This window comes from Esox lucius, chromosome 12 (assembly GCF_011004845.1).
Source record: "Esox lucius isolate fEsoLuc1 chromosome 12, fEsoLuc1.pri, whole genome shotgun sequence".
NCBI lineage: Eukaryota > Metazoa > Chordata > Actinopteri > Esociformes > Esocidae > Esox > Esox lucius.
Genome location: NC_047580.1, coordinates 15,151,622 through 15,167,285, shown reverse-complemented (window position 1 = coordinate 15,167,285; position 15,664 = coordinate 15,151,622). Strand labels below are relative to the sequence as shown.

The following is a 15,664-nucleotide window of genomic DNA, read 5'->3' as shown; positions in this document are numbered from 1 at the left end:
GAAATAAGTCAATAAAATTAAAGATGGGTGGGGGGGGTTTCTACATATATGTTATAAAATTATAAAAATATAAAAATGTCAGAGGGATCAGGCCCCAGTGCTGCACAGAATGGGGGAGGGGTCATAGGTAGGGATGACCTTGACTCGTCACGCTCTAGAGACTTCCTCAGGCGGGTCAGGCACCTGCAGGCTAAACGGGTGTCCTCCCACTGATTGATCTCGCTGGCTAGCTGGTTGAGTGAGCAGTGTGAAAAGAAGCAGAACGGCTTGGTGAGGCATGTTCAGGAAGATACAATTTTCGATCTTTTACTCTTCATGCCCCATTGGGAGTCACAACAATGATCATAACCACAAATGTGATAAAACCAAATATGGGAAAAAAGGGATAGGAATTGATAGTTGGTGAATATATACAACTGAAAAGGTATCGTTTAAGGCACCTGAAAAGCTAGTCCTTTAACAATAATACTATTGTTAAAGGAAAAATTACATTGTATGAAAGTGTTATTTTAATAAAAAAAACATTTTGAAAGCATGTAATTCATAGTTATTTTAATGTGGGTCAGGATTTTACAAAGCCTGGGTCCTATTTGCCTAAAACAATGAACTAAGCTTTTTCTATTTCTCTTAATGACCTCGTTGTAATCTTTGGATATAGAGACAGACATTTGTCCTTGGGTTTCATTATCTTTTTACAGTGGTCTTGTAAAATGACTGACCAACTCCACAAACAAGCAGCAGGTTTAAAGTGGCTTTTAATTTCACACGCCTGCTTGCACTCCTATCTGATGAACTGAAACACTAACCAATACATCACAATACAAAAAAAGTGCACACAATTATCTTAAAATAAATTGTGTCAATACAGAAAAATACACAATGTATTTCACACAACACTGAAGTATATAAAGTGATCCAATATCATTCAAGGACACCACCTTGCTACAGCATAACAGAAGCACTATGTATGTCTCAGTGGATCCAAAAAGTACTCTTCTTAAAGTGAAAAGGGCTGCAAACATTTTCATTTCCTCAAATAGAAATATACTCAAAACCCAGTAACCAACCAGGCTGTCACTCAAAATCCATCCCCACTGCTTTTCTGTCTTTATTTCTGATTCCCCCAGGCTTCAGACTCCAACAACATAGCATTGTCAGCTCTCCACATGACCATGACAACAAGGCTACGTTAAACAAACAGAGGGAAAAATGTTCAGAGAACACAAAGAGAACCTCCAATTCACTGCCAGTAGATTTTTGATAAACAGCAACAGTTGACAGTTGACCCCCGATCACTGTGATTGAGAAATGTTGGAGAGCAAAGAATAACCAAATGGTCTGTTTCTCTTCAAGAAACTAAAGAAGTATTGGTATTTTCTCCTCCACTTTTGTATTGGTATTTTCTCTCTCCATCCCCTCTGTTTCAGGGGGTAATCAGCCCTAAATCTTGTCCCTGCTCTCTGTTCCCCTCCTTGTTTTGTCCCACTGGCTCCCGGCCTCCTTACATGGCTAGGTTGAACACCAAAGTGTCCGCAGCGCATTTCCCAGGCGGAAAAAGAAAACATCATATTCAAACATGAATTTATCTTACGTGAATTTATCTTAAATATATATTCAATGGGAATATACATTTAATGCAAACCATGCATGTTTCACTTATTTGGGTATTTAAAGTGATTGAGAAGTCAAGTACAAGACCGGACCCAGACATATCAATTGTTTGGATACTCTTAATACTAATGTATTTAAAATACATAAATGATACAAAAATTGTACTAAAGTTACGGTAAATACTTTTCAGTTGTTCTAATTTAGATATATCAAATATATTTAAATTAATACAAATTTGTTTGGGTTCAGAGACTCTTCTTTTGGGTTGAGGGTGCTTTGAAACTTTAGCATATGCATTCTGTAAGAGCAACCTGTGCTTGATATGTTGTTCATTGTGTTCTGGCTGGTAAACATAAAGTGTATTTCATCGCTTTGTGTTCTACAACTGAACTCACAGCGAATCAACTGTCTGTTCTGGCAAGTAAGCATAGGAAATACAAACCTGGCCTATTGCTTGAACTGAGAACAAAGTTGCTTCAGCTGAAAGGTATACCATTATCAGAAAAAAGAACACATAACAAAAAAACACTTATCGCTCGTTCAACCTGCAAAATGCTCCAGTTCATACCATGAAAAAGAAGGGAGTATAAGTAAAACGTTTCTCGCACTTGCTTTTTCAGTGAAATTAGCATATTTCTCTCAGTGTGGAGACACCTGCTGCCCAGAGTGGGCGTGCGGAACACAAGGCTTTACTTCAAACACAAGCAAAAAGGCCAGCAAAAAAACGACGCTTTGAGTCAAACAGACCTAGCAACCCCCAGACTGGAGCCCTCCCACTACCGATTAATTCAGGGAAATAGCAATCGGTACCACAGCAGAACCAAAGAGAGAGAACCCCTCCTTTTTAACATGGCTGTTGTCTAACTCAATTGTGTCAGTTTGTGGGAGCCCATTAAAAGGTATTCACGTATCTGCCTTTTATGCAAAATATAAACTGTCAGCCCATTTGTCTGAAGCCTTTGGTTCATATTGTTTCTTTACCATAATAAACTTGGAAGAGTTCATCAACTCACCTGAATAGCCAAGGGTGTGGGCTAAATACACAGAATAACACAAGGTTTTGTATACCAATGTACATTATTTTATTTCTTTCCATTTTTGAGGGACTAAATATCTATAGACTGAGAGGTTAGTAATACATCAGGATGAATTCAAGCCAAACCCAAAAACAATTGTTTTGGTTCAAAAGGGCTTTTAACATCACTAACTAATTGACAGAGGGAGTTATAATAACATAGAACATCAACAGAACTTACAACAACTCTTTAAGTTTAAGTGTCTAACTGAAAGTATGCTATATTTAATGTAAACAGACGAAGACATAGCAAGATTAGAGGCCTAAAGTGCAAAACCATGCTATTTAGTATGTTTTGAGTGTAGCCTACAATGAAAACACTATGAATAAAAAGACATCCTTGTGTTTAAAGTTCAAATGATTGGATTATTGTTATTTGTTTAAATACATATTCTCTGTCTCTCTCTCATATACCTGGTATACAGTATAATTGAAGATTTAATGTAAATTACATTAATGCAACCATGTATCCACTTTCATATCTTTCAACAATGTAAACGTTTATTAACATAACAAAATAGGGGTTTAAAGGAGTTTTTGCAATAAGTGCCTATATCTTCATCCCCGGATCAACTTGGGGATACCATTAGTATGTTACTGAGTCCAGTAACCAGAAAGTTAGTTAGACACCCAACACTAACTAGCCTAAGCAAAATGACAAGATGTTTATGGGGGATCTTCTTGAATAACTGACAATATAGACATCCAGTGGTTAAAGGAACTTTCAATCCTTTAGACTTGAAATACTTGATCTACATTCTTGGAAATGGGCCATAGCAAACTATTACTAGTTCACAGGGTGAACTAAGATTTTCGAATACACAACCATTTCCAGTATCACACATAAGAAAATTCTATGATATGCAGGATCTGTGTCAGGTTGTATTTTGTCAAACAGTGTGCACCTCTTTCATAAAGGTCTCAATAACATAATAATATGATTATTTAATAAAGTACTGTTGTTATAATTATTTAGTAAATGTATCATTTAAAATAGTAGGCTATAGGGGATGGTCTGCTATGTTAGGCCTTCTAGTAAATTCAGCAGTCTGGAACATAACCACGTGTTGGTATAGTTTCATGGTATGATGATGATGATGAAGATGGTATGGCTTTAACCTGAGATTTGAGGGTTTGTTTACGGTCCACAGACTAAAATGCAAGGCTTTAAAATACTTCTCATACTCTGGCCGATGCCCTGTATTAATTACACAGGAGGGCAACATTTGTTGGATTAAATTCAAGGTATCCAGACCCCAGGAGCCGCCTTCAAATCCACAGCAGTTAATAATAACCTAGCCATGCACAAAACATCACGTTAACCCATCAGAAATGGAAAAGGATATCACGGCACTTTATTAAGTAGTTACCACCTACAGAACAGGTGTCAAACCGGTTCCACGGAGGGCCGAGTGTCTGCAGGTTTTCGCTCTCACCTTGTACCTGATTGATTAATGAGTTCACTAATTGGTTAATTTCTACCCCCACCTGGTTGTTCAGGTCTGACCTGGGAACCAATTTAAAGGAAAACCCAAAGACCTGCAGACACTCGGCCCTCCGTGGAACCGGTTTGACACCCCTGACCTACAGCATTGGCTATAGGCCATCTTGTTGTTGATGTGTTTTCTGTTGTCTTATTCACTGATCTGAATGATGCTCATGCAATACGTTTTAAACTAAGCCAAGGTATGATCCAGATCAATTTTCTAAACTAAGTAACCTAAGCACTGCAAAATGCTGATGTAATACTGAACAGCTAAATCCCACCTTTGAGCTAACTTCAATGGATATTCCTTGGTTAAGATTGGCCTATGTCATTTTGATAAAATGTGTGATGTGTTTGGTGAAATACTGTATAGATATTATATGACCCAGCACAATCAAACATTTCCAGCACCATGGATCTTAACAAGTGCTTAAAAAAACATAAATACATGACATAAATACAATGACTTTCGCCATTAATTTGCTTAGCCATATTTGTATAGTCTTTGTCCCAATGGATTACACTGCAAAAAGAGCTTAATAGTTGCCCAATGATATTGACTGCCCTGAACCTCGTTTTGCTCTGTGGAACTCTTCCCTTTTGTTTGCTGATCAGTCTCTCTCATTGGGTCGCTAAGGAAGATTCTTGGCATTTGTCGGCAAAATGAAAGTAGGATTAAGGAATGGCCACTGAACACTCCAAAGAAGTGGGCTTCTATTCTTTCTTTCAAAACGCATCCAGTTAAGTAGCCCCTCTTTAGATATTTGTTTTCTCAAAGACGCCATTGATGCAGCAGTAAGTGACAAGAAGAATAAAGCTAAATCAACAAGTAGTCTATGCTATCCCCCCAAAGACGGATGAGACGTGTGTTTGTTTTTTATTAGTATGCACTTTAGTTTCGTCATATTTGTTTAAATATTTTTTAAAGCAAAACAAGTTCAATCATAATATATTAGATTTTTAAACACTTTAAAAATACACCTCAAATAGGAACCTATAAGGTTTTTTGTAAATGTCCACTGGACAAAAAAAGACAAATGTATGTACATTCCAACATTTAGGTTTGTAAAAGGTGTAGGCTACACCAAAATGTAATTTCAAATGTGATATCAGAAATGAATACAGGCCATATCGCCTAACTTGAGTTATCTGATTAAATTCCATACAATACACAACTTGACATACACCCATTTCTTTATCAATAAGATGTCTTCATTTAGGGTCAACAAGAGTCATTTTGCTTTCCAATTTTATTGCACAACTTACAATGATAGGCTGATTAGGGGTCCTTCGTATTAAAACACTTTTTGTGACACACAGAAGCCAGGATGTAAATACTTGTATTGATGTCTGCGGGAGTTTTCCCTTTGTACGATTTGTTCCTTAAATGACCCCCACCAAGATGCCCAGTGGATCCCTAACCCCGACCAACTAAAACAGATTTTCAATGTAATTTATGTCAATGACAAAGAGAATGGAATTTAAGTTAGGACTGTAAAAAGTAAAATGTGAATAACTCCATACAGCTGTATTGAAATTTTATACACCTTGAGATTTAGTGAATATCTGGGTAAGGGGGAGTTAATTCTTTTAAAGTTATTTAGTATAGAGGATTATGTTGTCTTTGTATACAGTTTGAGGAGAAAATACTTAAAAGTCACCCAAAAAGGGAGATTGCCCCTTTAAATAACCCACCAGAGATTCCAGAAGTAGCCTAGTATTCAGTGCTGGTAGCTTGTGCGCCCAGATAGGCCCTGTCCCACATGTCACAAAAGTGCTTTAATTAATAGACAGGCAGGCTTAAAAGCAGCACTGGCAGTCTGTAAAATGATGAACTCCCATTGTGGCGGTGTCACCACAAATGTTTCTGATAAGCAAAAGCACCCACGGATCAAAGACTATAAGCCTCTCAATTTCCTCTAGCCGCTTCTACTTTTCCTCACCTACTTTTTTTCATACACTCTTCTCTTACAATTTCTGAAATACAACACGAAATCCTCTGCATGACAACCACTAGGTCCGCCTCAGGTTAACAGGTCACCGGAGCGTTGGGGTATATAATTGCGCATTAATGGATTACGCTACATTCGTTTTTTTCAGTGTCTTATGTCTTAATGAATTGACAGCATAAGATTTGTCACCAATGTAAGATTTTTCCTTGTCCATTCTGAAACACATTGAACTCCCGTGACGTTGATGGTGGCCTATGTATGTTGAAAGCCAATACTTATTAGTGCTGTATTTACTCTCTATGGGTTTTATTGCAATAATAATGACCATTTAAAGCAAATCTAAAAATATTTTGGGTATTTGGCTGCCTGTAATATGCACAACATCATGTAAACCATAACCTAGTATTCATTCAATGTATAGGCCTATATTGTTGGATTTGTAGGAAGCCTACTTATCACACCCAATTTAAAGAAATTACAGAAAAACTATGTTGACTCAAATATACATTTTAAAATGTCACTATATGTTTATATTTAGAAGATGGGGCACGAAAACCATAGCATAAGGCCTGGAATTAAAATCGTATTATTCTTAACATTAACGAGACGTAACTTGACAAAGCAGTTTACAATGTAAATTATGGTCATTTGTTCTTGGTCTAGTTAATTTGATTTGTTCCACGAATTACGTCACTTGATTTATCGGGATTTATTGTAATAGGGATCCGACTTGTCGACGATGTACGTTTATTAGAACAATAAGCTATTTCTTGCTCCAACCGTAGATTTAAATGACGAATACCTAACTATTATTTCTGTCTCGTGCGCAATTAACAATACATTTATTATTTCCAGATAATAATCTCAATCCAAAGTAGAAAATATAAATATATATCAGCATACTATTAGGCTACAATTAAAAAATAGGGCCTACATAAAATATAATATAAAAAACAACACATTTTCATAATATGCTTAGGCCTATATATCGTTATATTAGGCAATCCACGTTTTTTATGACCGCTAATGAATTGCATTAGAATATTCCTAGCAGACTTTTTTTTCAAATTTTTAATAAAGGTTATATTTCTTTAAAATCTCGCGCAATGTAAATTCCAATGAAATTTGGCGAGAGGCAGCGGGGGGAAGGAGAGGTTAATCCGAGTTTAATACATTGATGCTCTGCACAGGACCGAGGCTGTGATGATTGTGTTATCTCTACCCAACATTTGGGTCTCCCTCAATTTCAACCAAGCCAAATAGCTGCAAGAAAGTGCAGATGGAGTCACTCTCAATGCCTGAGGAAAAATGTTAATAATAGCTAAATAACTTCCCCATACTTTCACTAAATCTCTCTCACCATTCTAGATTAATTTGTTTGAAGTGGTCTCTCGACTCATCCTGGCGTCTTTTTTCTTTCATCAAGCTAATTTTGGACTCCTAAATATAATTGTCTATTTTCTACAACTGTCTCAGAGAAACAGCAGCCTTCATGTCAGAGCATGCTTTGGAATATAGGATATGGAACTATTTATTTTCATTATTTTATTATTCCTCAAAATGCATCAATATACAAACCTCTGACCAATTCTCTAATTTTACTGAATTAAAAATGGTACATAGAAATGTTCATCTGTTTGATATTTCATTTGTAACACCCAAAATCAATTACTGTGAACTTACATTGGTTTTATGTTTGTAAAATATTTGTAAGAAAAATGAAACATTGAAATATTTTGCTTGAATAAGTGTTCAAAACCTGTGCTGTGGAAGCTCACAGTGAACACAGTTGAAAGAAATTGCTTTGATAAAAACACTGTAATCTTATCATTGGCCTTCCATCTGCCAACCATTAAAGTTGCTGTCACATTGTCTGGAGAATAAATACAGGTTTGAAGGATCACTGGTCAGGCTGTGAATTTTAATGAATTTCAAAAGCAAAGAGCACTCCACAGAAGTTAGAGATCAAGTAATACAAAATAATGCATATATTAGGACAATTGTATTCTTGGATCAATAACCAAGAATTGGAAGCTGCATCACCATCACCCAGGCAATGCCAAGAAAACAGCTTTTGAGAAGCCACAGGGAAGCCAACAATCACTTTAAAAGAGCTAGTGAGTTTGTTGGCTAGGAGTGGAGTAATGATGCACAAATCAATCATACCAAGAGCTCTGCATAAAACAGGCCTGTGTGAGACCAAGATATAAATTTGTGACTAAAACTCAAAGCACTGTGTGTGGCACAAACATAACACTGCCCATGCCTCAAAACACACCATCCCTGCAGGGAAGTATGGTGGTGGGAGCATCATGCTGTGGGGATGCTTCTTATAAGTGTGGACGTCATCTTTATGAATAATTTATGGAGGAATCATTTATGGAGCAAAATACAGAGAAATACAACTGCTACCTGCTTCAGTTTTAGAAAAAAAAATGCCAGACAATGATCCCAAGCACCAGGCCAAATATACATTGGAATGACTCAAGAACAAAAAGGTGAATATCTCACCATGTCCCAGTCAAAGTCCTGAACTCAATGCAATTGAGAATCTGTGGCACTATTAAAAAATTGCATTGCACGGGCACCACCCTCCCACATGAACAACTTCAGCCAAATCTCCCAAGAAGAATGGGACAAATTGACTGTGTGGAAATGTGGTACATACCAAAAAACTTGAAGCTGTTATTGCAGCAAAAAGGGACTCTACCAAATCTATATGGATAGGGGTTGGGTATTTATGGAGGCAACATATTTCAGTGTTTTATTTTTCATAGACATATTTCCTAAAATAAAATGAATGTCACCTTAAAATAATTGACATTGAATGTCAGTGTTAAAATCAATATGCAATATGGTCAGGGGTTTGAATACTTTTTCAAGGCAAGGAATTTAATTTCTCATTATTCTATTGCAATAAAAAAGAGTAAACAATGAGATGTCGTTTGTAGTTACTTTTGACCGCTCTGTAAAATGTTGGTCTACTGTCCAATGCGTTTGATATGCTACAGCGTCGGCCTTCCAGTCTACTTTTAAGACAAGTATGCAACGACATTTTAAATGTAATACATAGCGAGGCTGTGTCTGAGGCCTCCGGCTGACTGACATCTCGTTACGTATCTCGCCGTGGCCTCTATCATTTCCTCTGATCCCACTCACAGCAGCCATAAATCCTGCCTGGCCTCTGTTTGATTATTGAGAACGTCAGGTAATCCGCCCGTTTGTTGAAGTAGCCTATCCATCCGCCTCTTATCATATGAGGGCTGAAGATGGTTGGGTGTTGGTTTAATCAAAAACTATTGTTCTTTATGAATTGACTTCCATCCTTTTTATATGCATTCTATATCAAGAAATGAATCAGCTGAAATTAGGTCACTCCGCCAATGGGATGAACTATGTAGACACATTTACATGTATTATTAAAGTCATTTTGCAGACTTAGAATTACACATTTTCTAATACTGACCCTAAGTGGAAATCAAACCCGAAACCACGCTCAAGCTAATGTGCAACAGGGAACCGGAATTAAACTTCACCATGTATGTGATCTGAACATGAACTAGATAATCGAATAAATGCTTAAGAAAAAAGAAAGCAATCTTAACTCCACTCTGAAAATGCGGCGTCCAAATATAGCCAGCATATACTTTCTTACTGCAGTCGATTCGACGTTTTCTTTCTTGACCCATACACCTAACTTGGTTTCAACATAAAATGCACAATTTACTTATTTTCCATCACCAGATCCTTGTATGGTTTGTTAAAAGTTATGCACCAGTGCAATCTAAAAATAAAAATGAAACAAAATAAAATATACGAATACAATCTCGACAATATAGCCCATAAAAGAAACCTAAAATCGGATGAATATTTGCCTGGGGCTAGGCGCGGAGTGAGCCGTTTAGAGATGAAAGTGAAAAGAAATAATAGGCTCAATTTAATCTGCTCTAAAACCCTCCAACATAACGTTTGTGCTCGAAACTCCAAGAGTGAGGACTGATAGGGGATAAATACATTCTTACTATGCCTGCGAGCTATTACACCACTCTCAAACACAGACGCCCATTCAACAGACACCGGTTTCATTACGAGCTGTAATAGGCTAAGTCTTAACATTATTAAATGCCAACCGGATGATAGAATGAAACAAGCGCAGAGACGAATCTTTTTAAGAATAAAAAAAAATGGGGCAGTTGGTTTTCAGGTTTCAATACGTCAAAATCAAAAGCCAAACGTGGGCAAAACATTTACCGAGGTATTGTGAGACCAATAATATTCCAAAAGCATGAGCTCCAAATAAAACAAACCCTACAATGGGGCTATAGATTAATGTAAATTACACTATCTGGTCCATATATAACCATAGTCACTGTATTTGTCAGACGGCAGGTAAGCATCGATCATAGTATCACCAGAATAACAGTATCGATATTTATTGGAAAGGGGCACCATAGGCCTATTCGAGCAATTTTACAACACTGTGAAATTCATCACAACATTGCGCAAGTGTAGCCTATTAAACTGCATGCTTCCGGAGTCCCAGTGGAGGGACCACACAATTGCATCGCATGAGTCAAAGTTTACTTCAGTGTGATGGTTATTGTCCATGTCAACAGAAAGCGTTTCTTTCTACGGTAATTTCTATTTTACACACTAAAAACATTGGGTCATTCGAATTAACGCAGATGTTTATGCGGGTGGACAAAAATATGCATAAGGGAAATAGTTATGTTGCAAATGTAATTAGCAGATAATGACGAAGGGGACATTCATTATAATTTTAAATCTTTAAATGGTTATGTCACAAAAAAGGTTATATTACAAAACACGTCTGCCCACATCAGTTTTCCCAAATGCGGTCTAAACAGCCTGCCACAGCTTACAAGGGCAGCGCAGGTAGGCTACACTTGACTACATTACGAAAAGTAACGATATTTTTACTTGTGAAACGGTAGCCTAACATCAATTTAAATAAGACACGTGTACTTTCACTAGCCTTTGGAGTGAAGGTAATCATACCAGTAATTTATTTTATCTATAGACTAATAAAATTCCCGCTTTCCTAGTTTATAGTGGGAGAACCAACCCCAATCATCGCGTCATTCCAATTGTTTCCGTCAATCTTATGGTAATTATATCAACATTTTCACATAAAGGTATTTTCACCAACATTTCTAACAAAATAGGCTACATTCTACCAACCTTAAAACATGTCAGTCTGTTGAGCAAAACAATTGCCCAGTTCCGTCTGACATGTGTAGATTTTATTTTAAACATTACTTTGATTGCCCAGTAGGCTAATGGTTGTCTTTTCGTCTCTATTTTTATCTGACATGTCGCCTTAATCACATAAAAGGTTGCATAACCTGGTTATACTTTCTTAAGACTTCCAAAGAAGATTTGTGTTAAATTGAGCTTTAGTGTCAGCCTACAAATTTACTGACAAGGTGCAGGTCACATGCTCGGGACTAACCAAGCAAAATACATTTCATACACATTCATTAATGGTTTTGTGGAATAAATTATAGTTCGTTTTGTAGTTTACATTCACTTACAGACACAATTACCCCACACTTTAAGTAAGGGTTCAGAACACAAAGTACTTCGTTCCCAAACGACATGCGTTTCTGAACAACAATCCAAACACATTTTGCACTAGTCCATTGCTTAATCTATCCCAACAGACGATTCTATAATATTACAAAACTATCTACCAGCAGGGTGGATTGAATAATTCATTTTCCTTTAGTTCTACTCTTGGCCTTTTGTCCAAAGTGTTCTTCCCCTTTCTTTATGGGGTTTTGATTGTGAAAAAACGACCCACTCCTCTTTTCGCTGCCCTGCTTTTGGGGGTTTGCTTTTGTACCTCGGAATCCTTGCCTTCAATGGAGTGGAAGTCTTGAGGACTGAAGTTCATCTTCAAGTTTAGAGAGAGGCAGTCGCTTGAGAGAATGGCTTTTGTGCGACCGTTTAAACAACATACGTTAGCATCCTATAACATGTTTCATAATTTAATTGGTTTTTTGATATTCATTTTTGATAATATTTTGATAAGGTAAGGCCGAGGTGTTATTAAAAAAAAGTTTAAAACGAATCAAGAAACGGACAATATTTCCAAATAGATCTATACAAATTAAAATATTATAAGAAAACGAATTAGACTTCAATTGGGGCAAGTATTATTAACTGCCTTGCTTATTTAAAACGTTATTCAGCCGATATGAGAACATTCTGCTTTCAAGAAGTGAACACGCGCTGACAATATAATATCCTGGATCAAGTCTCTATGCAACCTGCTGGTAGTAATTGATATTGATTGTCACATCGGTCATCTGTCAGTTCTCGTTTCAAGGGACCATTTACCAGCACCAAAGGAGTCTGTTGTGCAAATTAATGCAGTCTCAAATACCCTCCGTCAAGGCGCGTATAAATAATTAAACAAGTCTAGTTAAGCTTGTATTTGCCAACAGCTTAACAGTACGAAAAAAAACACAGATGTGTAAAAAAAGATTAATTACGTCCATTTGAAAATGGGGAAACAATCACAAACTTAGACTTGCCAAAGTGGAATCCTATCCTCATAGACTCTTAGCAATGTTTTTAAAAGCGAAAGTAATAACTGAATACCTTTATCACCAAGAATGCCATCGATGCTGTGTTTCGTTTTCTTTTCCCCCTCTTCGTCTTTTTTATCACAATCGTCTTCATCATCTTTCTTCCCAAATCGAGCTCTCAGAACACGACTAATGGAACTCACTACAAGAAAAAACAAGAGGAATAATAGAGGAATAATATTATTATTAACAACAACAACATCAACAATATCCTACAATTAAGCCTAGATTACATTTTTGGCGGATATAACGTTATGTAAACGTTTTATAAACATAGTGCAATACTGATCACGATTATGAAGAACTAGAAAAAAAATATCCATAAGCAAATATGAATCGTGTTGGCTATTAAAAAGGGTTGCTTACCAGATGCAGCCTCACCTGAAGGAACTGTGCTTCTGTCACACACCCCGTCCTTCAGCAGCTTGTCTCGGATCTCCCAGCTGAACATGCCGGGGTTCTCGCGCTTGTACTCCTCAATTCGTTTCTCCACATCAGGCGTTGCTACCTGCTTTTGGGTTAAATTTACGCAGCACGATATAACGGCGAGAGCCGGAAAGACAGGGAAACCATAGAACATTTCAAAAGGAAAAAAGAGAGAAGGAAACAAACGTCAGTATAGGCCGAATGCAGACTTTGTTAAATCTTACCTAAATGTGAAAATTCTATTTATAAAAAATTATATTCATCGTTAATTGGTAGTGTACTGTCTCAATGTACAGGAATTATAGACTACGAAACTGGCTTTTGTAATGTTTTGTCAATTTCAATTGCAGGCTACAGAGTATGCAACAAACATGGAATGGGATGCAATAGAAATGTGTCCCATTATAATTATAAATATTTTCTTATGGACTACTTATAATAACGTGTTACAAGAGTCATATTATGAATATTATTTCTTTTTTCTTTTTTTAGATCGAACATTTTTCTAACTCACTCTGGGTTTGCTTCCTCCTATTGCCCCGGGTCGGATCGATCCAGTTTCTTGATACCGGCAAAGAATTTTGGACACACAACCGTGGGAAACACGTAGTTGTCGAGAGATCACGCAGGGACGGATGCCGTGGTGGGCCATCTCAACTATCTTGTGTCGAATATGATTTGGCAGTGGCCTTCCGTTTATGAACACTCCACCAAGTTGATTCACCCGACCTTGACCCAGGGGAGTTGACACTGTACAAAAGAAAGAAGGCCTACTGTGAAAACATTTTGTGTTGGCCTAAATAACACATTTGTAGGTTACACCATGTAAACATGTACATCAAATGCAACATTGGCATTAACCCCTGTTTCAGAATGTATGTAGTTTGATATTTAGAATACGTTTAAATAATTAGTAGGTGTGTATAATTTCCATTAAGTTATTCGTCTATAGTGGAATATTTGCATAAGGGGGTAGGCCTATACACAGGTATTCTATAATCTTCATGTATACACATACATGAATGTAGCAGTGTAGTTAGAAGGTCTTATTCAGAAATTAAATGCAGCCATGCAAAATGCCTAAATTCAATCCACTGTTATTACAAACAAATTGGACAAACATATATATGAAGTGGTCGAATCTATTCTGTAGACTATTGAAACTGCAAATAAAAAATAAACATAATCGACTGGGCTTCGCTGATATGACACTTATTAATTTGAAGGCATAATATATTATTAGCCAGAGCACTTGTAGTGTCCCATCCGTAATTGAAGTGGCTTTGAATCATGGTTTCGTCCGGCTTCATTATTCACCGTCATGTTGTACAAATATTGATGTAATCCTTTGATTCGTCGTTTTGCTGTGTATTTTGCTTTACTTTCCAGGACCAGGACACTTGAACAAATCCCGGTTCGTGAGTTAGGCTACTTGCGAGCTTCGTTTTCTCTGGGATTTTACTGGAGCCACTTGAGCACGAACCTTGCCTGGGAGATGCTCCCGCGAACGATAAATAAATGCAAATTATTTCTGCCTGTACATTTTATTTACATGTTTCTGTAAATATTCACGTAGGCCTAGAAACGGCCAGAGTGAAATACAAGTTGGGCTTTCATAATAACTATTGTAGTCTACAGAGTTACTATGCGGAAGACCAAAAGTGAAATAAAATACCAAATAGCCTATTATGTCAATTGTATATAGCTGTAGCTAGAATTAGCCTAACATTTTGCTGTATATAATGTGACTGATGATAAAGGCCAAAACCCAATGGAAACCATTGATAAACAATGTTGCCTTAAATGATACAGTAATTTCGACAACAAAATTCTGAATGTTTAGTGACCTACCTTCCAAAGGGAAGCCGGTGCGGGGATAGTTTTGTCCAGGGGCTGGACGCATCATTCGAGGTACTGTTCCTGGCAAAGATGACTGCATTCTACAGTTGTAAAGAGCAGGCAAAACGAGGCCAATATTTCATCGGCTAACCCAAGTCCAGACAATATGGTAATTGTTTTGTATATTTAAAACCAATGCAGTCCTCTCAGTTAAAGGAGAAAAGGGAAAAATACTAATCCAAACGGATAAATCTCGCAAAACGAAACACCCCAAAACTGTAAAATAAAAACACTTCGGAGTTCGCACGGGCATGAGCAAAACAGAACTGCTGCGAACAAGCTGCAGTGTGCCTATGCGGAGGGAGGTTTCCCCTGAAGTGGGTAAAGTTTACTTAGACCTAATTCTTTGCAGTGGTTTCTTTAATGCTCTGGGGTAGTTCTTGATGACAAAATCTGCATGGAGGTGGGATAACTTTGGTCCACGACGTAGGGGGTTGTCGCACGCGCGGATTGGCTCAGATATATATTTTATTCATGAGATGGAAAGCCAAGTAGGCCTACAGCCAAGTTTTTTCCACCAATCACAAAAAACGTAATGTTCGGTACAACATATTTTGGGTATTCTTATTCATTGCGTGTCGCTTAAACCAACAAACCTTTC

General features: G+C 37.2%; 1 protein-coding gene across 2 annotated transcripts in view; it reads right to left on the bottom strand.

The window, feature by feature from the left end:
• Window positions 1-15,412, bottom strand: part of LOC105013841 (paired box protein Pax-7) — a 71,721-nt gene extending 56,309 nt beyond the window's left edge. Inside the window, exons 1-4 of one of the 2 annotated variants that reach the window (XM_010875652.2) lie at window positions 15,016-15,412; window positions 13,679-13,914; window positions 13,105-13,249; window positions 12,752-12,880 (exon numbers count right to left, since the gene is read on the bottom strand). In XM_010875652.2, coding sequence (XP_010873954.1) covers window positions 12,752-12,880; window positions 13,105-13,249; window positions 13,679-13,914; window positions 15,016-15,103 — 598 coding nt within the window. In that variant the 5' untranslated portion in view covers window positions 15,104-15,412. The remainder of the gene's footprint in view (window positions 1-12,751; window positions 12,881-13,104; window positions 13,250-13,678; window positions 13,915-15,015) is intronic. The other variant, XM_010875654.2, reaches the window with a different exon arrangement.
• Between the last annotated feature and the right edge of the window lie 252 nt (window positions 15,413-15,664).